Source organism: Dryas octopetala, chromosome 8, assembly GCF_963921425.1.
Source record: "Dryas octopetala chromosome 8, drDryOcto1.1, whole genome shotgun sequence".
Lineage (NCBI taxonomy): Eukaryota > Viridiplantae > Streptophyta > Magnoliopsida > Rosales > Rosaceae > Dryas > Dryas octopetala.
Window position 1 is genome coordinate 8,741,051 of NC_141373.1, and position 26,379 is coordinate 8,767,429.

The window sequence follows — 26,379 nt, forward strand, 5'->3', positions numbered from 1 at the left end:
AGCTAATGTGTCAATCATTAGACTAACTTACATGAAAACAAAAACTTACGTTGAATAAGAATATTCCATTTTTTTATTAAACGTTGAATGAGAATATTGATTAAAGATATATATAATTACATTTCACTAATAGAAGTTATTGAAGCACCCTATAAATAACCAAAAAATCAAATTGTTTCCCCACAAAAAATAATTGGATGCAACCAACGATAATCAATAATCAAAGCATATTTACCAGTTACCTGTCCGACGCAGGGATGAGAATTTAGAGTTGCAAAGTGATAAAGAAGACGAAGACTTTAATTGCTCTGCTGCACGAGTTGAATATGTCAACTACAATTTCCATGAAAGAGGTAAATGTGAAAATAAGCCAAGAAAAAAACCTAAAATGGGGTCGTTTAGCATTTATGATTGATCTCAACTTCTCGTTAATTAGCATTTATGATTGATCTCAACTTCTCAACCATTATAAAAGTAGCAATTTTAAGTTCCACATTTTCATTATATACTGGAACCGACTGCTTCTTGTGCAACAGAGGAATAAAAGTTCTCTTTATCCCTTTGTAACTCAAAATTTCAATCCCGACTCCCCACAGGTACATTCTAAATATATGCTTTGAAATTTGCCCTAATTATTCTTATTCACTACTTTATTTTCCATTTTTATACCATTGTCTTCTGTTTGGGGTCTTGCATGTTGTGGTTTCCTTTTATTTACATATAAGTTTTATTACAAATTGCATGAACATTTGCTTATCGTTGGCTGCATCCAGTTTTTGTGGGTTCATAACAATTTGCTTATGGATATTTGGTTATTTAATTTATAGGGTGGTTTCATTAGTGAAATTAATGCAATTTTACCTTCACTCAATTTTCTTATTCAACATCGGTTTTCATTTTTCTTTTTCTTTTTCTTTTTTAACTTTAAGAGCCAACTGCTTAGCCATGTTGAGAGTAATGTGGAGCAATGTCCCACATCGGAAAACTAAGGCTTAGCATATGTGCTTATAAGTCTTGGGCCTCTCCACCCATTGCCAATTGGTTTTGGGTTGGATGCTCTAATTCTATTATGGTATCAGAGCTTGGTTATCCGCGTGTAAGGCCAAACGGTCACACGTGCTCCCACGACACCCAATATAATTTGTTCACGTGTAAGGCTCAAAATATCGCCACACGTGCGGGGGCGTGTTGAGAGTAATGTGGAGCAATGTCCCACATCGGAAAACTAAGGCTTAGCATATGTGCTTATAAGTCTTGGGCCTCTCCACCCATTGCCAATTGGTTTTGGGTTGGATGCTCTAATTCTATTAAGCCATAGCTAGTCCATTGTACCTTTGCAACACTGGTCGGAAAGAGAAAAAAACATAAAATGGGGTCGTTTAGTGCACATGACTGATCGAACTGGATTGGATTATTTCTCAAATTTGGATTTTTTGTTTTTTTGTTTTTATTGATTTAAATTATAACTCTGCAATTTAAAACCAATAGATCATGTAATTTCATTCACACTCAAAAATGTTACGCCTCTATTTTATCTTTTATTTCTTATATTCGGATAATAAATACTTGGTAAAATTAAAAGTCAAACATAAAAAAAGCATATAAAGTAGATCCTTATTTTTCTAGATTGGATTAATATATAGTAACTTATGTTTGCAGTATGATCATATTGATCTATAATTATTTATAAATTTTTTTAAAAATAAAATATATCAATTATAAATTCACTGGCATCATATATTATGGGTTGAACTCGTGAGAAAGAGGAAGAGTAAAAGAGAGAAAAAGAAAAGGCAATAGAGGAGAGGCGAGTTGTGGTAAATAGGACAGTCAGCAACATGGGATGGGGGGTGTGATCGTACAATTTAAGGTCAATTTGGTATTGTTATGAGAAAAAACAGTTGTGAAGTAAAATAACTGTGAAATAAAGTCAGCTGTAAAGTAAAGCAGTTGAGTGTTTGGTCTATATTTTCAAAAGTGCTGTAAGTACGAAAAAATAGTATTAAAGTATTTGATAAATATTAATGTAAAAGTGTTTTGACTGTGTATAATTACTAAAATAGACATGATATTGAAAGTGTCTTTCACTTATTTGTTTGGTTAAAATAAAATCTTTTTTTCTTGTTTTTGAAATTTTTTGCTACAAATTTGTATTAGCATTAATTTTTCTAAGAACAATATTATTAAATAAGTATGTCGAGTTATTTTTTTAGGTATATTATAATTTTAATCGTACAAATAAAATATCATAATTAATTATCGCAATATAAAACATAACTAACAATAGACATATTTTAATTTAAAATAAACAAATAAAAATGATGGATGTTTAAATGAGAGTATTACGAGTAAAATAAAATATTAATTGTTGTTATGATTCACTGCAGATTTCTACCTGCTTTATGTTTTTAATGTGGGTAGTTTAGAATTGTGAGAAAAAGTAGTTTTTTATTTTTTTATCAAATACCAAAATTGTTATAGGTGATTGAGAATTATCATCCAAAACAACTTTTGAGTTTTCTACCACAATCCCAAATGAGGCCTTAATTAGCTAGGAGGCAATGAGAAGGACTAAACTATAAGGCCTTGTTTGTTTCACCTTCTTAACAGGGACAGTCTTAGTTAAGACTTTAAGCCCATGTTTGGTGAGCTTAGGATTAAAAAACACGGGGCTTAGACAGTCCTGTCCAACTTAAATCAGCCTTCTTAGCTGGGCTTAATGAAACCCGTGAAAATCAGCCTTCTTAGCTAAGAACCTCCTTAGCTGGGTCTACCTAAGACCAAAACACACTTCTATCGATTTCATATCGACAACAAACTGAAGGAGAAAGTGGGCAGCGGCGACTTCATCACTGTGGGTAGCGGCGACCGACGAGAATAACTAGGCAATCAATTAACTTGCACAACCGTGACGACGCCGAGGACGATGAGGACGACGCGGTCGTCGACGGTGCGGCCGAAGAGCGCGAGCGGCTCGTCGCGGAGGAAGTAGAGGAAGAGCCAGACGGCCATCAAGACGACGAAGACGATGAGCGAGATCGGGTGCCAGAGGAGGCTGAGGAAGAGGATTAAGAGGACCACGATGGCGTAGTTGGTGCGAAAGTAGGCGGCGTTTGTGCGCACGCGCGACACCGCGTCCGAGAAGGAGGAGGGGAGGCCGACGGAGTGGAAGGAGAACATGAGCTTCCATGAGCGGCGGGCGGCCAGGTTGGACTTGATGCGCTCTTTGCCGCTGGAGATGAATTCGGTGGAGGAGGGTCCATGGGATGAGGTGGGGATGGTGCCGTAGGCGGTCATCGTGGTGATCAGGGTTTTGACTTGTTGACTTTTTGCAGAGATTGAGGGACTGTGAGTCTGTGAGGAGAGCAATAAAGAATGGCGTGGAAGGAACGATGGAGACTTGGGAGTTGGGGGTGTGTTTGGGGAAGAAGGAATACAATGTGTGGGTTTTTTATAAGGTGCTTGTGAGGTGCATGCTATTAACGTGTACGGACATGGGCCACATGGCATGATGTGGTTTCTGATTGGTTGATCATTCATCAAAGTTTTTGGACAATTATTTGTTTAGGAATCCTTTTATTTATTGCTAGCTATTATTTCTTTCTTCTTCTATTTGTCTGCTTTTCATTGTTTTTTGAGTAGTACATAATTGGGTGTTTGATCATAAATGGTTTATCAATCAATGCAATGCTATCACAACAATAATATGATCGTGATTGAAATTAAGGTTTGATTTAAAAAATGTTGCTAATTGATTTCCAAATTATTCCTTTCGACCAAAGTGATTCTTCGCCCCCACCTCAATTCCAAAAAAGAACTTGTTAGTACTGCACTGCACCAAACATAGGACATGACTATTTTCATTATCCAGGTTGTTAGTCCTGCACTGCACCAAACATAAAGGCAGTTCTTAGCTAGTCCAAGCCAAGACAGTCCAGTCCATGCCAGTCCCTATAGCTAGTCCAAGCCAAGACAGTCCTGTGAAACAAACGAGGCCTAAGAGGCCTGCCGGCTTACCTTTGGATTATACAGCTTAACTAAAAGACCCTTTTTGTTTTTTTGTTTTTTTGTTTTTTTATAAGTAGAGGTTCACCGTGAAAAAACAAACCCAAGTTGCTTAAAACACTATAAGAGAGACATTTTTTTTTTATTGGACTGCTAGGCTAAAATCTCTGAAAAAAGGCCCTATATTATGTCGGGCCCTAGGCGTTCGCTCAGTCCGCCAAGCCTTGGGGCCGGCCCTGGGGGGTTTCGGAGAAAGGGGAGGAAAGGGGAGGGGTGCTGCCAACCAAGTAAGGGTGAGGTGGTTGCAGTTTTGCTTTCTTTGTCTTTTTTTATTGTTAATTTTTTAGTTTTTTTTTTTTTTTATGTGGGAGGAATTCAAATTTGAGACCTCTTTAAAAATTATGGAAAAAATACCACTGAACCATCAATTAGTTAGTTTATCTTTTTAATTTTATCCAAGGACAATATGAAATTTTAGAAAAATATATATATATGATAAGATAAAGAGCAAATAGTGGGGTATATATATAATTTCCCATTAATTAAATATTTTATAATATTATTCGCATTAATTTCATTTTCTCTCATAAGTTAGAGAGCCAATGAGTTAGAAAAAGTTTGTTTTGGATCCTTAATTAGCTTTAAGAGCGTAAGAATATTGTACGCTTTTCGCTTTGTGATATACATTGTAAGCTTTTCGCTTTGTGCAGGCTTGATTTTGAATTGGCATCATCAACAGGTCGAGTTACTCGGGAACTAAAGATTCTAACAAAAATGATGAGATCAGAGGACCGAGAGCCTCTGCTAAATATCAATCCAGACACCAAGTCACAGTGGACAAAGGTATGGAAGGGATATAGTAACGATTGCGAGCGTGATACTGACTTGCAATCCCTTGAGAGATACATCCAAACCCGAATCAAAAAGATCCTCAACGACATTAAGAGTGGAGATCTCTCAATCGATTTTTTTAGCCAAGTCATATCGTTTGTGGGTGGTTTGAATGGGAAGACTGTGGAAGTAATCTTGGGATGCAGCCAAGAAATAAAGAAGGAGAAGAAGAAGAAGAGGAAGCAGAAGAACGAAGGACGCTATAAGCTCGTCGTGAATGAGTACTTAAACACTAGCTCGCAGATGCTTGATTTCTGTGGCGAATTGGATAATTTTCTCAAGTCGGCTTGCGATAGCCATTCTGACATTGAATACGTGATTGAGCAGTTTGCGAAGAAGGAAACGGATCATCAGAGCTGCATGCAAGCGATTGTGGAAAACTTGAAGAAAATCCAGTCCTCTGATTCTGTCAAAGACAATTCTGCTAGTACTAAAAGGTTACTCGAAAAGATAGAAGGTTTGGTCGAGCAGCAGAACAAAATGCTTAATACTTTGGCAGTCGAACTAGAGAAGGTTGGTAGGAAGCATAGTCATGCTCGCTTTTGGAGGAGGGTCGCAAACATGGTACTCATTGGTACTGCGGTTTCTTTTTTGGTCTGCACAGTTTTGACAGCAATTATGGTCGCTCCACCTTTGGCAATGGTTTTGGTTACTGGTCTTTCCCCAGCAATAGTAACAGGAATGCATTGGATTGTCTCGTTGTTGGAAAACTTAGAGAAGGTTTTTAAGGCTCGAAAGGATCAAATCAACATAATGCAAGAAGGAGCTTTGACTGCCAATAAGGAGTTGGGCGACATCAAGTTTCTCATCGGTGAGCTCGAGAATCAGATTAGATCGATCTTGAACACTGCCAACTCTCAAATTGAGAAAGAAGTAGATGCCACTGTGAAAGATATTAAGGATAAGTTAGAAACGTTTTTGAAGAAAATTAACGAGTTGAAGGTGGAAGCACAGAAATGCAGGGACGAAATATTGACAGCAAGGGACGAGGTTAAGAGGAGCAGCAAAGTCAGCACGTAGGGCATCTGCCATGGCCCAATATATTTCTGGCGTTTCTGACGTTTCCCATGATTCCATCCGCCATAGCCCAATATATTTCTAGTGTGATTCGGTTGTCATCATGTAGAATTGGTCTAGTAGACCTTGTCATCTTAATTTGGTTGCTTTAATGTTTCCTTTCACAAAATTTTACATCTTTGGACCTTAATTTGGATTGAGCTAGATCCAATTCTTTGTAATATATATATGTTGGTACTGTTGATGCTATTTAATTTGTTCTTTAATGGCATATATATATGTAGGGCTTTGGATCAGCACTAGAAATATTAGGCTAGTTAAGTATATTAGTTGCTTGTATAGTTGCTAGAGTCTCATAAAAACATAAAAGAAATGAGATGAAATCAAACAAAATATTAGACTCGTTTATAAAAACAAGCAGATATACGCAGCTCGTAAAGTTTAGTGAGCTGCTTGTATGTTTTTATGAGACAACTCAAATTAATATAGATAAAGTTCGACTTGATAGTTAAAACTTGACTGATATAGGTTAGATTTTCTAATAATTAACAAAATTAAATTATTCTTTTTAGTGAACTTTCAAGGTACAAAGAAAATTTTATTAAAAAAAGAAAAGAAAAATGGTACACCTATATACAGAGGTAAGGAGCCTTACCCTATATAGAAAAACTGGAAAAATAATTAAGTGAAACGAAAATTAGGGATTCTGCAATGAAAGGAACTGAAAATATATGTCACATAATTAAAATTTTAAAAATTTAATGTATGGACCAAAGATCAATGTTGGACTTAAAAGCTAAGTAGGTCGGCAGTCCGTTAATTGTACAATTGTTTTGTCTGCAATGTTGTACATATCATTTGTTCTTTTATTGGGACACAAACTTGTACACATATATACTCAACAAAACAGAACGCTTGGCTAACCGACTACAAGTTCATGCCAAATCACTCTTTTAAGTTTACCACACACGATGTAATTTTATAAACCAAAGTATTTATTTCTTAGACTCCACTTTAAATGTTATGATTGCAAAAAATTAACCAAATTATAATCCATTTAGTGATCTAACTATAATCAAATGAATAGATGAACAAAATATTTTAATAAAATATTTAAAACCATTGTAATTATAATCAAATGGTTAAACAACTTTCAATTCGGTTGATCGTTTGCAAAGATGATATTTGAATTGGAGTCTAAAAAATGAATGGTTCGACTTATGAGAATACATTGTGTGGTGAGTCTAAAATGATAATTAATTTTGTATTAACTTATTAACCAGTTAATTATCGAACGCTCTTACTCAATAAAAAATCACTTTCTTATAATAATTAGCATTAAAATATTATTAATTCCAGATTTTGTAAGTCAAGCTTTCTTTTAGGTTATTGTTACTTACCTATCACAAGTAAAACAAAGAAAAAGAAACCAAGAAAAAGATAGCATTTTAAATACGAGCATTAGTATTTCTTTAAATATATGTAGCAATTAAGATCCAAATTTTCACTGAAAAACCCACTGCTTCACGAGACAGCAGAGAACTTTGAAAGTTTTATAACTGTGCAACTTTAATTCTACCCCAAACGCCCAAGGTCTCTTACACGTCCGACAGGTAAGTTCTTAATTTCCTTTAAATTCTTAATATTCACTACTTTTATTTGTATTTTTTTCCTTTTTCTACCTTTTATGTGTTTTTTGTTTTGGGTTTGTTTGTGGTTTTCAGCTATTTTATTTAAGTTTATTACAAATTTTATAACCATTTTCTTATTGGGTTGAGCGGTTGTATAACATTAAAGTCATTCATTGGCATTTCCTTTTCTCTCATAAATCAGAACCAATGACAAATGAGTTAGAAAAAATTTGTTTTAGATCCGTAGCATTAAGAGATCGAGTATATATAATTAATAATGTTGTAACCTGTAATATTTAAGCTTTTTCTTTGCTTTGTGAATTGTGAGGTTGTGATATCGCCATGCATTGATTGACTGTTGGATTGATTTTTGGCATCATCATCAGGTTAAGTTACTTAATTGGAAACTAATGAGTCTAACAAAAATGGTGGGAACGGAGGAGCGATTGCCTGTTATATCTATCAATCCCAAAAGGGCAATTGCAAGGAATGGATATAATGACAATTACAAGCATGATGAAGACTAGAAATCCCTTGACGCCAAATTACAAACCCGTACCAAATCGATCATCAACAACATTAAGAGTGGACTTCCTCGAATTGATCTTTTAAAAAACGCGATATCATTAGTGGGTTATTGGAATGGGACGACTGTGGAAGCAATCTTGCGATGCAGAGAAGAGATAAAGAAGATGAAAGGGAAGGGGAAGAAGAAGAAGAATGAAGAAAGCTATAACCTGGTAGTGAACGAGTACTTGGACAATAGCATGCAGATGTTTGAATTCTGTTCTGAATTGGATAAGTTCCTGACGTCGGCTGGTGATAGTCATTCTTTCATTGACCAATTCATTCAACAGATTGAGAAGGAGAAAACTGGTCATCATAATGATGTGAGTTACATGATTATGATTTTGATAAAATTGAAGAAACTCAAGACCTCTCCTGCTGTCAATGACAATTCTACTAGTACTGAAAAGTTACTCCAAAAGATTCAAGCAGCAGAATAAAATGCTTAATGATTTGGAACTCAAACAAAAGAAGGTTGGTAAGAAGCTTGGTCATGCTTGTATTTGGAGGAAGGTCGGATATACAATATTAATCAGTGCTGTGGTTGCTGTTTTTGTTTGCACAGTTGTGATAGCAGTCCTGACTGTTCCGCATGCAGTTGGCAGCTGTTTTGGTTTCTGTTACTTCCCCAACAATGGTTTCAGGAACATATTGGATTGCGTCTCTGTTGGAAGAATATGAGAATGCTTTTAGGGCTAATAGGGATGTACTTACCTCAATGCATGTGGGGACTTTGGCAGCCAAAAACGAGTTGGGCAACATTAAGATGCACATTAATTGATGAGCTCGAAACTCAGATTAACTCGATCTTGAGATCGAACCACAAAATTTGCAATTGAGGGACAAGTAGATTTAACTCTGAAGGGTATTAAGGATAAGATACAAAAGTTTTCGGAGAAGATCAAAGTTTTGGAGGGGGAAGCAAGGAGATGCAGGACTGAAATAAAGGAAGTGAGGAAAAAGGTCCTGAACAGCATCAAAGCAGAAAGAACGCAGGGCACAAAGCATGGAAAGATCCAGAAATATTCGCTTTTAATCATGTAGAATTGGTCTACACATTTGGTTGCTTTGCTGTTGGTCTACATGTATATTTGGTTGTGCGCGCCAAATTAAGACCTTGTTATCTAAATTTGGTTGCTTTGTTATGTTTTCTTAGATAAATTTCTACATATTTGCACCTTTGGATTGAGCTAGATCCAATTGTTTGTAATGTGTATATATATATATATATATATATATATACACGTATGTTGGTATTGCTTATGCTATTTTGTTTGAATCGGCATAACAGTTCGAACTCAATTTGTGTTTGGTTCGTAAAAGAAACAAACTGAGGTTAAATAAAATATTAGCTAGGGTAGTCACAAAAACGAGTTGAGCATAATGTTTGATATATTCTACTCATAGAGCTTAGTGAGTTGTTTGTATCAACTCAATTCAAATTTGGTTCAAGATAGCTGGACGCTTTTATTAAACTTGTACGTACTCATATAAGTTGGATTTTTTATTCACATAAGTAAAATATTCAAACTTTACAATGTCATGAAAATTTAAACCAAACTATTATATTAGTACAATTAAATTCAAACTATTTAAGCTCATATTTTTTTTTCTTTCTTTATTAATTGTATTTAACCAAAACTTAAGCTCCAGCTCCTTTTAGAAATGAGCTAAGCAAGGTATAAAGCGAGCTCGTGTCGCAAAGCAGCGGAGCTTGAACATATATAGCTCTTCAAGCTTTTTTGAGTTTGAGTGACTCAATAAATATTATGCGAGCCAAATTTGAACAGCTTGATGTTCAGCTTGACTTGGCTCATTTACACCACTATGGACATGACACTTATATGGAAGTAATATAAACCTAAGACTCATGATGGTAAGAAATTGAAAAAGATAAATAGGTATATATATGTCGAAAATGATAAAGGAAGGAGATAGTACTCATTGTGATTATAATCTGCGCTTAGCACTTTGATTGATTCGCACAGAAAAATTCACACATGCAGTATTTATCCTCACCACTAAAAAGTGCTTAAATTGTCTATTTATTTAAATTGTATTTGAATTGTGAGGATAAATGAAGTAGAAGGCCTGAACTTGTCCTTTTACTGATTTGCTTTTTTTTTTTTTTTTTTTTAAGAAGAAACACAAGGCCTTCTACTTCATTTAAATTGTGCACCATTAAAAAGTGCTTAAATTTAAGTTCTTTCTACTTCAGGCATTCTACTTCATTTAAGCAATTCAATATGGTCATTGTGCGGCTTGTGCCTCGTTTATGGTGCAATATTTAATGATATACAAATACAAATATGTATGCATTTTTTAAGTAAAATTTATAATTTTCTAAAATAAATAATACACATGTCATCATAATATTGGACGGTCTTACGACTCTTATTCAAGAATTTCTCAAATCTATCTGTTTTGATTGGTTGCAGACGTGGCATCATCTCAATTCCAACTGGGCAGAGTATCCGGATCCGGATCTGGATCCGGGTATCTATTAGTCTATTACAGGCAGCAGGAGATCCGCTACAGAATCGTCGGGTACTTTGAGACACGTGAGAGTCTCTTCTCTTCTTCTCTCACACTCTCTCTCACTCTCAGCCTCAGATAGTGCTTCACTGTTTCCATAGCTACACACCGCGAAGCTAAGAAAGCGCAGTTGACGAAGCAGTTGCTTACCGCAGCAAAAGGTACAAACAACAACCCCTGTCTGATTTTTTTACATTATTTTTATTCTTATCTACAGCTCCGTTTGGTTACCGAGAAAGTTAGATTGACTCAGGAACTGTTCGATCTCATTTCCTTGCTCTAAAACACTATCCAGCGCACTTGTCATTTTTCATCTACCTTTTTTTAATTTCGGAAATCAAATCAACACTAAACTGTTACTCATTGTTTTCTCGGCAGCCAAACGAGGTACAATAGTTTGACACATCACTCGCTTTTTTTTTTTTTCTCTCGGTATCAATTAGTTAGAAGAAGTTTGTTTTGGATTCATAGCTTTGAGATAGGCATGCATTGACTGAGGGCTCACTTGATTTTGGCATAGACTGAGTTACTTGCAAAGTAATTGGATCAACAAATCTTAATAGTATGTGTAAAGTTACACTTTTCAAGAGTACAGTTAACTAAATAGTTATAGTTGACGATGTAATTTTAGACAATACATGGTTTGATTGAATCACTTGGCAGTTGGCACTTTGAACCTTGATTTTTTACATAGATTGAGTTACTTGGAAAGTAATTAGATAAAAAAAAAATTTAGTAGTATGTGTAAAATTCCTGATTTCCTTATGCAGGGTAAATATTTCCGATTCTGGGGATGATTTGCGGTTTTTATACTGAGACAGTTGGTCCAATCCTGTCAGCGACCTTTCTTGTGAAGACACTTAATGATCAGCACCACTACTAGATTCCATAGGAGTCATTTTGAATCGAAGAACATGAATACGATGCCTTCAATATACTAGGAGCTTGTTCATCTTTGCTCAATTTTATTGCAATTACTGACCATTTCAGGTTGGGACCTGACCATCCCATTAGGATCATTGTAAGTGGGTGTCTAAGAGCATAAGTGCAGTTACGGCTTGCAAGTTGTGATTGGGTTTGAGTGCATATGGAAGTTCAAAGGCCTTCAAATGGTGCAATGGGTCGCAAGACCTTAACTCCGCTAAGAGCGGTTAGGGGTGTTGTGTGCTTACTTGTGCTTTTTTTTACTGCATTTAATATGTTAGTGTTTTTTGGCTTTGTGGGTGCTGTTATAATTCGATTTTTCAGCATACATTATAGTAGAAGAGTAACATCCATCTTCTTTGGTGCTTGGATAGCTTTGTGGCCTGTTCTGTTTGAAAAGATTAACAAGACCAAAGTTATTTTTTCTGGAGAAACGGTTCCTGCAGGGGAACGCACTTTGCTTATTTCAAACCACAGTACTGAGGTTGACTGGATGTACCTGTGGGACCTGGCATTGCGGAAGGGACACCAGGGATTCATAAAATATATTCTTAAAAGCAGTTTAATGAAACTTCCTGTGTTTGGTTGGTCATTTCACATATTGGAGTTCATCTCCGTGGAGAGAAAGTGGGAGGTTGATGAAGTAAACATGCGCCAAATGCTTTCTACTTTAAAGGATCGTCAAGATTCCCTCTGGCTTGCTCTTTTCCCAGAAGGAACAGATTTCACGTAATTTCTTGTACTGCTTCTGCTTTCATTTTTTTGTTGTGGAGTTGGTATGATTTGTTAGATAATAAAGAATTCTGTTAAATAGGCTGCTATGCATTTTGTCTTGTTACCTAAGATGCAAAATGGTGGAATCTAAGTATATGGCATTCTATTTTCATCCACACTTTGAATATGCACAACATGTATAATAGTTTTAAAATATTATGTCCTGTCTCATTTTTTTTATCCAAATAATGTCTTAAGATCTCTTCCCCCCCCCCCCCCCCCCCCCCCCAACTATTTTATGCAGTGAGCAGAAGTGCATTCGTAGTCAGAAATATGCTGCTGAAAATGGCTTACCTGTCCTAAACCATGTCTTACTTCCGAAAACAAAGGGCTTCTGTGCCTGTTTAGAAGAAATGAGGGGATCTTTGGATGCAGGTTGTCTTATTTAGATATCATTTTGTTTACACTTTTATTTGACCGAGTCCTGCTTTTTCTGCACGATATGAAATTCCAACTTCTTTTTTTGAGTGGCGAGTAAATTGGCATGAATTAGTTTTACTTTATAAAATTGATTCATCTTTTGCTAACAATATGAATTACTTTACTTACAGGCAGTAATTCCCTATGTGGATCTATAATTCTTTTGGAATATCTGAATTTTTGGTTCAGTTTTTTCCTATTTAGTAAAAGTTCCAGCCTCTGTTTCTTGAATTTATTTTCGTTTTTCCTTGTAACATATTCAAAGTATAGGTGTTTAACCTCTGGGATGAAACCAAACCTTGCTTGCTTATAAGCTGTTATGCCCATATATGGCTTTCCACCATTTGTAGAATTTTCCTTCTGGACACATAAATGTCAGTATTTTGTTACCCGTTTAGGGGCCTCGCCTTCCTGTTATTTCAAAGACAGCCAGTATTTGAATATCTTGATTTATTGTCGGTTGTGCAAAGAAAGAATTCTGAAATCTTGCATATACTTCCTGAACTATCCTAATAGTTGCTTTTGAATATCTAAATGATGCAGATCTTGTAGATTACAATTGGTTCCAGTTAGTTACGAGAATATGAAAAATTAGAAGCACTAGCTTGTCCCCTCTCCATAAATTTCAAATTTTAGCTTTTGTAGTTTCTTTGTATTGGAGCTTTATACAAATCCAATGCTAACCTGTTTTCTTTTGCATATAGATTGTTCATATGAGCTCTGAACTACTGCACATTCTTATTGTTAACACTTGTTCAAGGAAATGGCTGTTGGATTAAGCCTTTGGTTGAGATATGCGTTCAGCTTCCTTATTGTGCTTCAGCAGACAAATCCAAAGCTTTTCCCTTTACTTTTTCCCATCACACTTACTTCTGATCAAACTTATTGAATAATTCTGACCAAAAAAAATATCTTATTGAATAATTTGGCTTTACCTTTCCTGATTGCTTCTTTTGGTTTTTTTTTTTTTGCTTGAATATTTCTTTGTAATTGAAATAGGGAGCACCAACTATTGGAATGCTTGAGTTGCAGGATTTTCTTCGTCATTGTGCTGCTTCATTGTTTTGTATTTCCTGTTCATTAACCCAAAACTGTCTTAGTCTGATCATTTTGGTTTCCCTTGAAAAGCATTAGGATTCTGAGAAGTTTGTTGATTTACAGTGAAGTAAGAAATGAAACACGTATTTCACTTTAAAAATAAAGATTCTAAGACAATATTTGATTGAGGTGAAAAACGAAAAGGTGCCTATAGCATGCTTTATTGTAGGATGCATATAGCATTTGAAGGCTAACCTACAACAGGTCAAAATCTGCTAACTAATTCTTGTCATTAGTTTGGTTGATTTGCTTGCCGCATCTGTTAGCGCATATGAAAGGTTATTGTGCTAGTTTTTCCTCATTATCTTACAACGCTTCGGTTTTTCTGTTTCCTGCAGTTTATGATGTGACTATTGGCTACAAGCCTACCTGCCCAACTTTCTTTGACAATGCCTCTGGGGTGAACCCTTCTGAAGTTCATATCCACATTCAACGTATCCCCCTTGACAATATTCCAACATCTGAAGATGAGGTTACAACTTGGTTAATGAATACGTTTCATCAGAAGGACCAGTTGCTTGCTGATTTTCATTCTCGAGGCCATTTTCCCCATGAAGGAACAGAAGGTGACCTCTCTACTGTGAAGTGCCTAGTTAATTTTGTGGCAGTAATTGTCGCAACCGGAACATGTGCTTACCTAACCCTTTTCTCATCCATCTGGTTCAAAATTTATGTATCTTCGGTGTGTGCATATCTCACAGCCGCAACGATCTTCAATATTCGACCAGTGCCAATTGTTAGCCTTGTGAAATCATTATTTCATTGCAAATCATCTTAGCATTGAGGTAGTGTCAACAGGTTCCAGGTTTTGAGTTTGTTGTAATTCTTAAGTGGGTCACAATCCCATTCACAACAAAAATTTCATAGTTGAAGACAGTCTATATGATACAGATGATTCTATGATTAAGAACGTCAGAAGTTCTTTCTTTCACTCTCATATTGGATGCATTCAAAGTTTCAAACTGTGAAATGCCACCACTACCACATTTCGAATCAATGCAATTGTTAAAAATAAAAAATTAAAAGAGCAAAAAGTAGGTTTGTAATATCTGGAAGTAGCTCTGATGTTATAAGCAGAAGACCAAAAGGTTTCAGTGTAGCTTAGGGGGATATCCTGCTTGATATACCTAATATTAGACAGTTATTTATCATATGTATGACGATTGTACTTGATCCACGCAATTCCTAACAAAGAAGTGTGTCTTTTCGATATAATACGAGTAATATACTACGTTAGAGTTCTTTGGCAACTCCATTAGATCTTAATCACCCGCACGCTCATAATACTCAAATTTAGTATGCATCTCATTTCTCTCAATTCTCAAATATAATAGTTAGACTAGTTGCATCCAAGAATGTCACTCCACTAATGGACTGCAATTCTCCACCTACCACCCCAACTTTACCTTCCACCTCATAAGCCTTTTCTATTGTGAATAAAAGAGAGCACAGCATGAAAAAATATTTGATTTTAAAATATTTATGTTGTGATAACTAAGAAAAAAAAAATCCAAAATTTCATACTTTTTTACCGTACTTAATTATTTTTTTTCAAAATTTTTTTTTTTAAATTAACAAGATCGTATTGACATCCATTAAATTTGAACTCATGAGTCAGGACCTCATCTCACAAAGAAGAGACTTGGTGTCACCATGAGATGAATGGTCATTAACAAGGTTTTTTCTTAATTTGAGAGAGGGGGTTGGAATTAAATTTGAAATCTCTGCAAGATGTTGGGGAGAAATATCACTAGACAAATAGCTGGTAACAGTATAAATTTTTTTAATCACATATAACTATTGCATCAAATTTTAGCATGAATAATATAAAGGGAGACTTAGAGTCAAGTCCATTTTATGAATCTTTCTTAGACTATGACCGATAGTGATTTATGGTTTTTAATTAAGTCTTTTTATTTTTCTTCTTGATGGCTTTATATTAGGTTTAACTCTAAGATTTTGGGCTCCGTCCAAAATCTCGGAGTTAAAACTTAACATGCAGTCTCTACAAAGCACACTCTACACCCTAGGAGGGAAAATACTATTCAAATATGAGGAAATACCCTTCAAATCGGAAAATGACTTTATTATAAATTAAAAGAAGTTTCTTATAAATTATTATGAATTAAAAAGATTTTCTTATAAATTTTAAAACACTCTCGGTCTCCATCTAAAAACTGTTTTGCTAAAGCACCTAAGCTTAATTATCTCTAATATATATAAACCATTCAATATATAAGAACATTAGATATAATTAAGTTAGAATTAAATTACCAAATTAATCAGTAAAGTCATAAAAGATGAAAGTTTCCAAAGAGACGGTAACTAGCTCATTAAACAGACTTATAATCCAAGTAGGAGAAAGCTATTGGGAACCCCTTATGCCCTTTTTGTGAAGAACATCAAGAAATTAATATTAGGCCAATGCTATTCAGACCACCCTAAATTGCTAAGTTGACCACCCTATTTTAAAATTCCAACTTTACCCTTAAAACAAAAAAATTTCAATTTTGTTCGTTGGGTCATTCGACAGTTATTTACCGAAATATTTATGATTATTCGACAGTTATCTGCTGAACATTGGTGGATTATTCGGTGGATAACTACCGAATGGAAATGAAAAAGGCATTCGACAGTTATCTGCCGAAATATTTGTATTTATTCGACACTTATCTGCCGAACATTGGTGGATATTTCGATAGATGACCACCGAATGGATCTGGGTAATTTTATCATGTTTTTGCAATAAAGGGTAAAATAGGAAAAAAGTTGAAAAAAATTTATTAGGGTGGTCAACTCAGCACAAAAGGGTGGTTTGCATAGCCTCCCTCTTAATATTATTAATCTGAAAAACACCTTTCTACCACATCCATAGATGGAAAGGGTGTGGTTTTGGTGCAGTTTTGGCTGGAAGGTGGACAAAAGTAACATGTAAGAATATTTTGCGTTGCCCACAAGGCTTATGTGGCATATAACTTATTTGCTAAGAAAGAGATTTTAAAAAAATGTTTTGGAGAATCTATATTGGTCTAAGAACATGTTGGAATCAAAATTCTCAATAAGAATTAATTAGCTCATAATAACTAAATTGGATGAATTACCTGACTCGAAGGTGGATAAAAATATATATATAATATCCTTCTCACCGGAGATGAGAGGGGTCGACACCTGAAAAAAGTACTTTATGCCTAAGTTAGAATTTTCCAGTGAGTATATTCTCTTTATCAGCCAAGATTGTGCGTACCTTGATAGGATCCATGATCGAGTGACGTTTTGCTTATTCTCACATTCTCGTTCCCACGTCCTGCATGGAAGAATGATCTTGAATGGCAATATGGCATTGAATCCCAAATCACAACGTTCTTATCGTTGCTCCTATTTATTATAAGAAATGGACTTTGGGCTTTGCCCTCTCTTATTTCTATTTCCTGGTTGGCACTTTGGGCTGATCTTCCAATATCGGGCCCATTATTCCTTTTGCCCAACAAAATAATCCATGTGATTATTTTGGCCCCCACAGAAGATAAGAAGTTTTTAACAAAAAAAAATATATAAGAAAAGAAGTTTCCTTTGTCCCTTACTTTGATGAGTAGTAGAGTTTATTAGTCTAGGTTACACTAGGAAACTAGTTATCTCTTTACTTATAAATAGTATACATACCTTACTATTTGTACATTACATTGACAATTCGTAATCATTGTTTTATGCATACATCGTTTTTTTTTTTTTGGTACGTAACAATGGTTTCTAGGCATGCATCTTGGTTTCTCTTATAAGTTTGCTACCAAAGATCGAGGTATGTATATTTTTACCTTTGTTGAATTTTTGAATCGAGTTAATCTGAAAATTAACATGCTTGCACTTAAACATTTATATAGATTTCCACTCTCTTTGGCGTTTTAATGAATATAATCCAACATTCTTTTCTCTAAACCCTAAACTAATTAAACCAATATACATGTCTTTGGGTATGTGCTCGATTTGTTCAATGTACACTTGGTGAAAGGTAATGCTTGAGTACTCTCACGTGCCAAGACATTCAATTTATTTCCTTTATTTTCTTGTTATGATTTTATTTATTTTATTTGTGTATATTGATATATGTTTATTTATTTTTTTCAGGAAACCGAATTCTATGTATCAAGACGAAATTTACTATATAGAGTGTGCCATTAAGCTTTCTCTTTTATATCAACATGAAAAAGGGAAAAGTCTAATTGGTGCTACTCGTCAAAAGCAAATGATTTGCGATGTTTGTGACAAAACAGTAAGTATGGCGAGCGAATCTCATTTATTTATAATAATTAAGAAATTATCATATTACACAATACTAATTAAATATTAAAACGTTGGTGAAAATATAATGCATACCTTTTATTTTCCAAATATTCTCATTATATTTGAAAGTATGCCAGCCATTCTTTACAATAAATAAGATAATTAATGTTTCATTTCATCTAATCTAACTAATAGAAATAAAAATAAAAAAAATTGTTGGTACCAAAAAATTTTTTTTTTTTTTTTTTGTTGCAGATCAAGAGCATGGATGATCTTCCCACTCATCTACCCAGTGGAAGTCCAGTATGCTGTGGAATAATATGGAACCAAATAGTTTGTCCCACTCATGACTCATCTACACGATGGAACTCCTGTGTGCTGTGGCTGCATGAGGTTAAAGGTTTGTCAACTTCTAATCACCCTTCTAAATGCAAAATTAAAAGGAATATAAATTTTAGTTTTTATTTTGTTTAAGCTAATATGACTAGGGGTGGGCATTTTAACCGTGCACTGTCAAAACCGGCCGAACCACACCGCCAAAAAATCGTAAAAAACTGCGTTGACTAAAAAAAGTCAACACCCCCAAAAAAACCGAACCACACCGGTTCTCTCCGATTCCGGTTCCACGCCTCATTTAACTGAACCGAACCGCACCGCATAATTGCAAAAAATATATATTTTTATATTTTTATACATATATATATATACCATTTTACATATTTTTTATACATATTTATACCATTTTTATATACTTTTTATACACTTTTTGTGCACATTTTTATACACTTTAGACCCTAAACCCTAATAAAATATTAAAATTAATATTAACCTAGTAATATTTTAAGATTTAGACCCTAAAATATATTTTATATAACCCTATACCTATTTTCTAGATATATAATATAATAAATTAATAATGTTTTAGTATATAATTTTAATTATACCCATAATTTTATATAACACCGAACCGCACCGCGTATGAATGTCCGGCGCAACGCCCGATTCTGGGGGAGAACGGGACCGAACCGCACCGCGCCCACCCTTAAATATGACAATGAGATTTTTTTTTTTTTTATTATTCCAGGCAGACAAGAAATGTGACATTTATAAACCTTGGTCGACATTTATAAGCAATCTTTGATATCAAACAATTAATGTGAACCTCTTATCCAAAATTGCCATGAATTTTTCGACACACTCGACATGAAAATCGGGGAGGACATTCCTGTTTTCTTGGTCGATACAACGAAGATGATGACAAGACTTACTGACAACGAAACTGAACCAGCTTCCACAGAGATAAGCATGTATATATATATATATACAACATAACCACTTAATTAATTAATTATAAGAGTAAGAAGTAGATTATTTATACCATATTTACGCGTGTGATTTTTATACATACCTAGAAAGAAATTTATAGAGATGTAATTCACGCATGTGATTTTTCTAACAATGCTCACTAATTAGTTACATTAATTGTCATCTTCAAATAATACCGATATGAGTGTTAAATTAGTCTCATTGAACTCAAATGTACGTTAAATTAGATTTTGAGTTTTATATATTTGTAGTTACGTTAATAAACACACATAAATAAAGTTAATAGACAAAGATAAAAATTTTAATCTAATTAAAACCCAAGCTGAATGTAAATCAGATCTTACTTAAAGATAGCAATCTAATTTCTTAATATTTAAACTTGTGTTTTCTATATGACTATTACTGATAATGGCTCAATTTGATGTATACATATTTTCAGCCTCTTCATCCAGATTCCTTGAACTTTGGAGTAACATTAGCGCATGATGAACCTGTCACCAGTGTAAGAAATTAATTTTACTACTTCATATGCCTAATTGCTTTTTTTTTTTTTTTTTTTTAATTTAGCTAGAGAACGATGACTCAAATTTGATAACTCTCAAACATGAAAAATATCACCAAACCAACAATTAGTTAAAATATTCCTAATTACTTTCGTTTCATATATGTATATAAATGTTACAAGCTGAGAAAGTATGTGTCAAGTGATGGGTCGCAAATGGTTGGAGTGGTTGGAATCCAATGATCATGAAATTGAAACCTCATCACCATCATCACCAATAACTACTGCAGAGCAGGCTCAGTTTCAGAGAAGCTTAACAGAAACATACAAGTACATGACAGACATGCATTCCTCATATTGCTATGGCAAAGGATTCAGAGAAGCTCAAAGGGCTGTATCAAAATTTGGCCTCCAAACAACAATCAATCATATTCTTACCCATTTGGCCAAAAAAAAAAATCATATTCTTACCCATAAAACACTTCCCAAAAATTGACACATGTACACATGTCACACTAGCAAGCTAGGAAGTACATGAAGAACTTGTTGCAATATGTACATTAAGCAATCAATTAATAAATTATTAAAAGAAGTTCTTGAATGTTCTCAATATATATTAATATTTTTCATGCTTACTTGTGAGAGAGAGAGAGAGAGAGTAGCCAATAGGTCCAATACTAGGGAACTATTTCAACCAGAACACTAGGGAACTATATTGGAATCCCACATCGAAAGTTGGGGAATAGTGAAGCGGTTTATATACCACAACAAATGGAAAGAGGTCACGACCTTACTTGAACAGGATCTGTTCTATAGGATCGTACCTCTGAATCCTTGAGTTCTAAGGAGACAGGAATCCAAACCTGGTGGATGAATCATGACCGTGCGATCAGAGCGTGATTAACGGTTCTGTGGTCCTTGGTACCACTGTGGCTGTAGATGATCGTTCTCAGTCAGAGTTCTTCTGGTTGGGGTGGTCGCACGGTTGTCTGACAGGCTTTCCTTTTTTCTTCTCTTTTTTTTTTCTTTTTCAAGTCTTAAGAATTATATGATTTTCTGGGTATCAATTGATTTCTTGATTACAGAAGATTGTGATTTTTGGGTCTTCGATCTGATCTGATCTGATAAAAGGGGATTGCCTGAGATTAGAGTAGTTTCACCATCATCAAGATTTGAGCAAGAGAAAATCTTATAGCACTCTTGTTGCTTGCTTAGACATAAACACACTGCTTGGAGGAATTAAGCATCAAGGTTTTGATTGCAAATCATCTTGGTATTGAGGCAGTACTACTGTCAACAGGGTTCTGGAATCTGGGTTTGAGTATTCTACTGGTTTTATTTATTGCTTTAACCAGGAAGGAGTCATGATTTTAAAGTGGAATGGGCCAAAAAGAAATGTGGGCCGGGCTTTAAGGCTTGGAGATGTACTAAGAAGGTTTTTGTTTTTGGAGCTGGGTCAGGCTGTAGCCCAGTTGATCAGCCCGATAAATAGTTTCTCCCCAACCTATGATGACGTGTACATAAATGATAAAAGTGAAAGCATTTAGAATTAGCTCAAAGGAGGTCACATATGATGATCACATACAAAAGTTTTAGTTGGGATCCCAGACTACGGACATGTATGAGACGAGTCAACAATTTGTAGTTTAATCTTGAATGGTAGTCACTATATAAGAGTACAGTATTGTTGATTAATACTCCAACAAATTGATTATGATGGAGGATGCCTAGCGTGGACGGCACCATCAAGTGAATATTCTTCACGTTTACCAAATTACTAACTGTAGCAACTTAGCTCGGATATATGGAAGCTATTTAATAGTTTATTTATCTTTTTATTTATTTGTGGCCAAGTGCTTGAAAGCTTTTATGCCAGAGTACTAATTAAATTTCAGAAAATAGGTTCCTATGAAAAGCAATCAATCCACGGCTTAATCTTTGCATTGTCTATAACCGTCGATGCTGAAAATGCTACAAAGGCACTGACTAGTCTAATTGACATTTGAACTTGCGTGCCTAAGCCTCTCTTGATTGGTTGTTGAGAAGTCACATGCAATTGGATTTGTATCAGTTGTAGTAGTTATGATGTCTAAGTTAACATTTTCTTTAATATCTGCTTAAGTAATGCTTAGTTTTAAACAGTCATTCATGCGCACGTGGACGGTTTTCAATTATTAATGTGTGTGAAACTCATTTTCAAACAATTGTTCATGTGCATGTGAACGATTTTCAATTGTTGATGTGTGTGAAAATCACTATAAAATTTGTATTGTTGATTTGTATGGAACTTATTATAAAATCGGTAGAACATTGATGATTGGCAATAATCACTGATTAAATCAACCACTTATATTAGACATATTGTCTCAGCAATTTAGGAACAATGAAATTGTGCTCTGTAGAGTTTGCCCAAAAGGTCCAGTTATTTGTCTTTTTTAATTAAATCACAATGGGGTATAATGATTGCCTTATATTAGCTAATTATGGAATCAAATCTCAGGTCAGTTTGTTTCCCTTGCTTTACCATTATTGTATTTGACTATTTGTGTTATCCTTGTTGAAAGCACAGGCCTCTCTTTTTTGACATTCTTTCAATACTACTATTCTTGTCCACCACCTTAATTAATTGCTTTTCTTTCTTTAATTTGGCACCCATTTGAATATTTCATGTCATACTGCTACTCTATGTAATTTCCTTTGTAAGTGACATTCATTTAATATCATATGGCTCCATTTTAATTAGCACATGTTATCGTGTGAAGCGAGTTATAAATTTTGATATTTTATGTTTGAATTCTTATAGACGCTAAAACACTCAAGTTTAGTTAATACAAGTGGTAGAATCAGATTCCACATGGGCTGGGGTGCTGGGCCTAAATCAGAAAGGAGGGTGGGGGGTTCGATCTAACCAATCTCTAGTTTAAATTTTTATCTAATCAATATGTTTGATTTGTGTGATTTATAGGTGATTACACGTATTCAGAATTTTATGTTTATTACATAAAAATCATAAATTCATTATAGAAACTAGAAAAGTAGGCAGGGAAAGAAAACTATTACTCCTCACGTGACTTAGAAGAGCCACATATTGCAACTTGGAAGTTTCAAATCTCAACTATTAATAATTAAAGCATGCTTTAAACAGAAGAAAGATGCCACTATGGGCAATCAACAGGAATAGAGACCTCTCAGTACTGGCAGTTTTCTCAAACTCTCAGGCACCACATTCTGCTCTATCCATGATATCATAAGGATATGGAGCAAAAAATTTATAGTTTTAGTTAGGATATACACTAGAAGATCTAACATCAATGATTACGAGTTCGTATTTAGTACGAACATTGTATGACATATAAATAGATCTAAGTATGCGAAATTTTATATGCTATATGAGTGGAAAGTGAACCTTAAATATTGTCGGGTTTAGTTTGCTATTACGAGAATATAAATTCTTTATCATAAAATGTGTTTATATATTAACATACAAATAATAATATCATAGATAAACTCTCCACTAAAATTTAAGAATTAAAAATGTATTTGAATGTTATAGGAATGTAATATTCCCAATGATTAGATTGAAGACCATAAACCTTGTCATAATGGAAACTATGAGTTGTTGCCTAATCTTTGTGAAAGGCTGAAATGCTATATGAATCTTACATTATTTCTTGTTTTCTTTTATACATCAATCCAATCTGGATCCAAGATACAATCTAACAATGAAAAAATTAAATATGATGAAAAAACAGAATTACATGAATTCAAATGTCTTACAACATCAAAACAGCAATACCAAGGATCTGTATATTTTCAGTGGTTGGAGCGTTTTATGATCCTCTGCAGCACCACAGTCCTTGCTCTTCGAATGTCTCGACTGCACATATCAGCTTGAGTTCCCAAATCCTCAACATTCTTCATAAACACTCCCAACTTCTTCTTAATCTCCTCTATTGCCACCTTCACTGCATCTGCCTCAATAGCAAAGCTTGCATTATGCAAGAGTGACTCAATGTCAATTTCCAATCTGTCAATCAGAACCCGAATGTTGTCCAAGTCCTTAATGGCAACATATGTTCCCACCTGCATTGAGCTAATCATTTCCTTTTGACCCTTCAAAGCATTTTCATAATTCTTCCACAATGAGTCAATCCACTTCCCCATCGAGCCTACGGGGATCGAACTAGCAGCTGCCAGGGCTGCTGCAACCGGTGGAGCAGCCATGGCTGCTGCCACGACCGAACAAATCAACACAGTGGCAAAAGTAGCCACGAATATCACACTCGAGACCTTCCTCCAAGCATGGATGTATTTGAGCTTCTTGTCGAGCTTGTTCTTTTGAGATTGCAACTTCTCCAACATTACCATTTGTTGCTTGTAAACAGATTGAAATATTTGGAAGAACTCGTCAGTAAAAGGGTCTCCAATGGCCTTGAAGTTCTTCAATCCCTCCAAAGTTTTCGTGTATCGATTGCCTCCAACTTCAGTCTCCTCCTCGAATTGTTGAAGCGCAACAAGAATGAGCAATTGGCTATCCCGGGCTCGTTTCAAGCACTTCTCCAATGCAGTGCAGAAATCCAAAGTCTGCAGGCTATTTTCGAAGTACTCCTCGACAAGCTCGAACAACTCCTGGTTCTTCCATATGTCTTTCTTGCACTCCAAGATAACCTTCACAACCTCCTGATTCATCTCCAACAGGCATTCTGTGACTTCTTTCAAGGAATCAAATGAGAGGGCTCGGACTTCGACTCCTACTGCAAGGGTGTTGATGACTTGATTGGTTCGGGTTTGGAGGTTGGTGTCAAAGGATTGCAAGTCTGCATCAAGCTTGCATGCTGCCTCATATGAGCTAAACTGATCAGCTGTGTATTGTATGTTGGTGTTGAGATTGATAGCAGAGGATGTTTGATCTGTATTTGTCTTCTTGCTCATATGGCCTCCCATGGCTTCAATTAATCACTCAGATCTAAACAAGCACAAAACAAAGAACAAACCCAAAAATCAGAACTTGATCAGAAACCTTGGCCAGCTTTGCTTGATTTCCCTTTTGTAAATGACTCTTAAAGATAACAAAAATGGGGCTTTTTGTCTTGCAGGAGCTAATTAAGAACCATAGCAATATTCTTTAATAATCCCGTAAATGATTCTAAACACAAACACCTTAAACTGAACCAAAAGCAATATTCTTCAATCCCAGATTTCTTGCCAAAACGAAGATCCTTTCCCAATTCCCAGCAAAACTAGAGAATGAAGTTGCAGATTTGAACAAACCCCACTTCACCAAAACCAATGAATTTCAACCTTTTATGCAAGATTATTATCAACCATCAAAGACTCCAGCATCACAAAGCAATATGTAAAAGCATTGAAAGCACTAAACTTTTAAAGCTTTTTCAAACCGACCTCAAAGAACTGAATAAGATAATATTTGGAGGAGCCTGCTTCGGAAGCAAAACAGAGAAGAGTAACAGAGAAACTCGTTGAAGATAAATGATGGGTTTTTCTTAAAATAAAGTTAATAAAGCAAAAAAAGGGTGTGTGTGAGAGAGAGAGAGAGAGACAGGGTTAGAGAGATGAGGTGAATGAGGAATGAAGAAGCTTAAAGAGAATTAAAACTTTTAATGGCCAAGAAAACATTTTGGGGTTGGGTTTTTAGATTTTGGGGATAGCTTGCACGCATGAGAAAACTGAGTGAAATGGGCATGGAAAACGCGGGAAGCAATGTCCCTTCTCTCTCTACAAAACCCTTAAGCCTTATCTCTCTCTCTCTCTCTCTGTGGCTCTGTTTACAGTTTTAACGCGCAAAGCAACAGTTACCAGAGAGAAGGAACCACCTGATGGCTGTTGTCTTCGTTTCCACAGAGAATGAATGTCGAGACTTAGGCTTAAGGCTCAAAACTCCAAAGGGTGGCAGCTCAAAGCTGAGGCTTGAGGCTAAAGGCTTGGTTTGGTGGCAATGAATGAGAACGCGGGACTCGGTACAACACACAAGTCTTCATCAATGGAAAAAAGACAAAGGTCTTCAATAGGATTTGATGGAGTGTCTACCCTTTTGACACTTTGTCAAAGTTGTGTGAGGGCCTACCGGGCCTACCCCACTTTCTCAAATGACCAAAATACCCTCGCAACTTTTGCTTTCTCAAATTTGATGACACTAGTTTGATTTGATCCACACTAATGCAATTCAAAATTCAAATGTTATATTCATACATTTTTTCAGTAAGGACAAGATTATTTGAGTATTATCTTTGTACTTATGATTAATTAAATGACCTCATGATAAAGTTTATTATCTCAATTCTCTATTTTCTCTTATGATGGACTCATTCGATTGACTATGAGTACAAAATTGATACTCAAATCTGAATACTTAAATATTGTTATAATACCATTACCATTCTCTTTGAGCTT

The 26,379-nt window shown here is 35.1% G+C and overlaps 4 protein-coding genes and 1 non-coding gene across 8 annotated transcripts; 3 read left to right on the forward strand and 2 right to left on the reverse strand.

The window, feature by feature from the left end:
- Positions 1-371: 371 nt before the first annotated feature.
- LOC147276903 (UPF0496 protein At4g34320-like) lies at positions 372-6,184 on the forward strand. Of its 2 annotated transcripts, none has more exons than XM_086255018.1 (2): positions 372-596; positions 4,745-6,184. In XM_086255018.1, the coding sequence occupies exon 2, from the start codon at positions 4,780-4,782 to the stop codon at positions 5,914-5,916; it is 1,137 nt and encodes a 378-aa protein (XP_086111144.1). In that variant the 5' UTR covers positions 372-596; positions 4,745-4,779; the 3' UTR covers positions 5,917-6,184. The 2 variants fall into 2 exon arrangements, with proteins under 2 accessions (XP_086111144.1, XP_086111143.1); XM_086255017.1 differs by having other exon boundaries at positions 374-596; positions 4,716-6,184.
- Positions 2,875-3,364, reverse strand: LOC147276904 (PRA1 family protein F3-like). Its single transcript, XM_086255117.1, has one exon. It carries the CDS (start codon positions 3,295-3,297, stop codon positions 2,890-2,892), a length of 408 nt encoding a protein of 135 aa, XP_086111243.1. The 5' UTR covers positions 3,298-3,364; the 3' UTR covers positions 2,875-2,889.
- Positions 6,185-10,667: 4,483 nt separating the features above from the next.
- LPAT5 (lysophosphatidyl acyltransferase 5) lies at positions 10,668-14,799 on the forward strand. Of its 2 annotated transcripts, none has more exons than XM_086254729.1 (4): positions 10,668-10,807; positions 11,417-12,299; positions 12,589-12,722; positions 14,201-14,799. In XM_086254729.1, exons 2-4 carry the CDS (start codon positions 11,734-11,736, stop codon positions 14,638-14,640), a joined length of 1,140 nt encoding a protein of 379 aa, XP_086110855.1. In that variant the 5' UTR covers positions 10,668-10,807; positions 11,417-11,733; the 3' UTR covers positions 14,641-14,799. The 2 variants fall into 2 exon arrangements, with proteins under 2 accessions (XP_086110855.1, XP_086110856.1); XM_086254730.1 differs by having other exon boundaries at positions 12,589-12,719.
- A 5,953-nt stretch (positions 14,800-20,752) lies between these two features.
- Positions 20,753-20,967, forward strand: LOC147276906 (small nucleolar RNA U3). Its single transcript, XR_015124120.1, has one exon. It is a non-coding gene; the product is annotated as a small nucleolar RNA U3 (small nucleolar RNA).
- Positions 20,968-23,519: 2,552 nt separating this feature from the next.
- Positions 23,520-25,911, reverse strand: LOC147276907 (UPF0496 protein At4g34320-like). Of its 2 annotated transcripts, none has more exons than XM_086254435.1 (2): positions 25,803-25,911; positions 23,520-24,934 (listed from the first exon to the last, which is right to left on the reverse strand). In XM_086254435.1, the coding sequence occupies exon 2, from the start codon at positions 24,910-24,912 to the stop codon at positions 23,782-23,784; it is 1,131 nt and encodes a 376-aa protein (XP_086110561.1). In that variant the 5' UTR covers positions 24,913-24,934; positions 25,803-25,911; the 3' UTR covers positions 23,520-23,781. The 2 variants fall into 2 exon arrangements, with proteins under 2 accessions (XP_086110561.1, XP_086110560.1); XM_086254434.1 differs by having other exon boundaries at positions 25,372-25,881.
- Between the last annotated feature and the right edge of the window lie 468 nt (positions 25,912-26,379).

Bases quoted from the DNA above. Each gene is read 5' to 3' on its own strand.
- LOC147276904 (XM_086255117.1), bottom strand. From the start codon at position 3,297: ATGACCGCCTACGGCACCATCCCCACCTCATCCCATGGACCCTCCTCC.
- LOC147276903 (XM_086255018.1), top strand. From the start codon at position 4,780: ATGATGAGATCAGAGGACCGAGAGCCTCTGCTAAATATCAATCCAGAC.
- LPAT5 (XM_086254729.1), top strand. From the start codon at position 11,734: ATGGAAGTTCAAAGGCCTTCAAATGGTGCAATGGGTCGCAAGACCTTA. The intron at 12,300-12,588 runs GTAATTTCTTGT...TATTTTATGCAG, and splicing joins CCAGAAGGAACAGATTTCAC to TGAGCAGAAGTGCATTCGTA. The intron at 12,723-14,200 runs GTCTTATTTAGA...TGTTTCCTGCAG, and splicing joins GGGATCTTTGGATGCAGGTT to TTTATGATGTGACTATTGGC.
- LOC147276907 (XM_086254435.1), bottom strand. From the start codon at position 24,912: ATGGGAGGCCATATGAGCAAGAAGACAAATACAGATCAAACATCCTCT.